Source organism: Otolemur garnettii, unplaced genomic scaffold (genome assembly GCF_000181295.1).
Source record: "Otolemur garnettii isolate 467f Iridium unplaced genomic scaffold, OtoGar3 scaffold00187, whole genome shotgun sequence".
Classification (NCBI taxonomy): domain Eukaryota; kingdom Metazoa; phylum Chordata; class Mammalia; order Primates; family Galagidae; genus Otolemur; species Otolemur garnettii.
In genome coordinates, this window is record NW_003852582.1 from 1,447,329 (window position 1) to 1,450,358 (window position 3,030).

The following is a 3,030-nucleotide window of genomic DNA, read 5'->3' on the forward strand; positions in this document are numbered from 1 at the left end:
AACTGATATGTTCAAGGCAACTAAGGGGAAAGAGTAACAAGTAAATGTACTTAAAATGCCCACACCAGATCAGGGAAAGTACTTGACAAAGGTATATTCTGTACAGCTAAGAGGATAAAACAAATGAACAAACATGTGGAACCTTCATTCCTCCAACCTATTCCATCCCTTCCTAAAGTCTAGATATAAAAAAAGTGATTGTGTCACCTATAAAGAACCTAAGGATGGAACAAGAGATGTTTGGCATGCTCCACTTAACTCCTGGCCATTATTGTCAGTACTAAAAAAATAAGTGGGTCTTGCTCTGACTAAATTCATTTCATTTCTGTTCTCACTGAGACTGTGGAGAGAAAGAGATTTAAATGCTAGCATTGTTAAGATCTTTTGGAAAGAATCATGTTCATCATTTAAAAATAATTCATTATGCTTTAAAATAAGAACATTATATTTATCTTTTTTTTTAGAGACAAAGTTTCACTTTATCGCCCTGGTAGAATGCCGTGATGTCACAGCTCATAGCAACCTCCAACTCCTGGGCTTAGGCGATTCTCTTGCCTCAGCCTCCTGAGTACTACTGGCGCCTGCCACAATGCCTGGCTTTGAACTCGTCACCCTCAGTATACGGGGCAATGCCCTGCCCACTGAGGACAGGCACTGACCTATATTTATCTTTTTAATTGTCAAAATTTTGTATCAAATTACTTGCAAAAAGCCAATAAAGATGGAAGAGACAAAATGTATTAGACAGTTCCAATAAATCTTCACAGTGAGATTACATAAAACCCAGCACATTTTCAATTACAAAGGCTACTACAACTCCAAACAGGTAGCCGTACTTACCTAAACTGTGTAAGAGCAGTAAAATATAGAAACTATAGAGTGCCATTATGAATCATTTTTATGGCCTGGACTATTCACATCAGGAAAAATAAGAGCTTCATGGGTTTGTCTTATACATTTCACAAGGTTTAAAAAAAGAAGACTCCAACAGGGAGTCACAGGGAAAGATTTGTGATGACTGTGACAAGGAAGAATAAAAATACAAACCTGAAAGGCCAACAGGACAGAGGTGGGAAGATACATAACAGGCACCACAGAAATTTGCTCTTAATATAAACAGCTATTTTCTGTAATCTTATTACATAAACATGTGGATCAGAATTGGATTATTGGCTATACATAGATCATACTGGATTAGCTCTCAAGAGCTACTGCAGAGCAGCACAGAGGGCAGGGACGTGGATTTGGGGTATGGCAGGAATGGACACTTGTGAACTACAGCTCTGCTACCTATTAGATGGCATGATTCTAAACAAGGTATTTTTGCTATAGGTTGGCTGGTTTCCCACTTTGTAAAATTAAGTAACAAAAATGCCCACACTGGCCAGGTACAGTGGCTCATGCCTATAATCCTAGCACTGTGGAAGGCTGAGGCAGGTAGATGGCTTGAGCTCAGAAGTTCAGGACCAGCCTGAGCAAGAGCAGGACCCCATCTCTACTAAAAACAGAAAAAACTAGCCAGGTGTTGTGGCAGGCACCTGTAGTCCCAGCAACTCAGGAAGTTAAGCCAAGAGGATCACTTGAGCCCAAGAATTTGAGGTTGTTGTGAGCTATGATGATACCATGGCACTCTACCCAGGGTGACAAAGTGAGATTCTTGTCTCCAAAAAAAAGGTACCCACACTGATAAGGTTGTTAGAAGATAACACATAAAAGTGCTGAATGAAGATTAAGCAGCTATTACTACTGTCATTACTTCTTAAATATCTGAGTATTAACATAGGCTGATATAAAACATAAAGGTAATGACAGACCCAAATCCTGAGATTTTCTCTAATTTTCAAAGCAAGGTGATGAGCAGAATTAATCAACAACCATTTTGAGGTGTTTAAAAGATGAAAATTCTAACAACTAGAGACTGATGCAGATCCTTTTTCCAGAGTAGATCACTAGCCCCTGCAAGACAGATCCCTCGAAGTGTCCACTCTTGTCACTTTTACTTACTGGTATTCACAACTGAGGAAAGAAAAGCTACTTCATGAAACTTAGTTACATAAATTTAATACCTTGGCTTCACTGCTTACAACTGGTTTTACAGGGAACTGGACTTCTGTGGCTTTTAATATCGTATTTTCTTGAAGAATGTCTTGTTGAGATTGATTGTGACCAAATGGCTAAAAAGCAAAAAGTTGAGAAATTTATCTCACAAAGTATTAAAAAAGCGATAGCATCAGTGAATCTCCAAAGCCTCAAATACAAATGATTTATGTTTTAAAATCTCGTCCTCCTTTATCGCCCTCTGTAGAGTGCTGTACCATCACAGCTCACAGCAACCTCCAGCTCCAGTTCGTGAGCTTAGGCGATTCTCTTGCCTCAGCCTCCCGAGTAGCTGGGACTACAGGCGCCCACCACAACACCCAGCTATTTTTTGTTGTTGCTGCAGTTTGGCCAGAGCCAGGTTTGAACCCCCTACCTTCAGTATATTGGGCTGGTGCTCTCCCTACCCACTGAGTCACAAGCACTGCCTCAGAAAACCTATCTACCTGATCTTCAACATAAACCCTGTAAGAAGAAAAGAATGCTGTTGAAATATAACACCTACAGTAACTTGCACTTCTGACTTTAATGTAAAAACAGGTTTGAGAAGAAGTAAAACTAAGTATTTTTTATTTGAATAGATTTAGGGGATACAAATGGTTTTTGTTATATGGATAAACTGCACAGTGGTGAAGTCAGGGCTCTTAGTGCACTAGTCAACTGACTAGTATACACATTACCTGATAGGTTGTTTTTGATCCCTCACTCCCTTCAATCTCCTCCCTTCTGAGTCCCCAAAGTCTATCATACTACTCTGTACAACCATGTGTAACTATCACTTAGCTCCTATTTTATTTTATTTTATTTTATTTTTTTTGAGACAGAGCCTCAAAGCTGTCCTCCTGGGCAGAGTGCCGTGGCATTACAGCTCACAGCAACCTCCAACTCCTGGGCTCAAGCGAGTCTCCTGCCTCCGCCTCCCAAGTAGCTGGG

The 3,030-nt window shown here is 40.0% G+C and overlaps 1 protein-coding gene across 1 annotated transcript in view; it reads right to left on the minus strand.

Moving 5' to 3' along the window:
- Positions 1-3,030, minus strand: part of TLK1 (tousled like kinase 1) — a 149,358-nt gene that overhangs the window by 4,379 nt on the left and 141,949 nt on the right. The window contains exon 19 of the mRNA XM_023507552.1: positions 2,067-2,174. Coding sequence (XP_023363320.1) covers positions 2,067-2,174 — 108 coding nt within the window. The remainder of the gene's footprint in view (positions 1-2,066; positions 2,175-3,030) is intronic.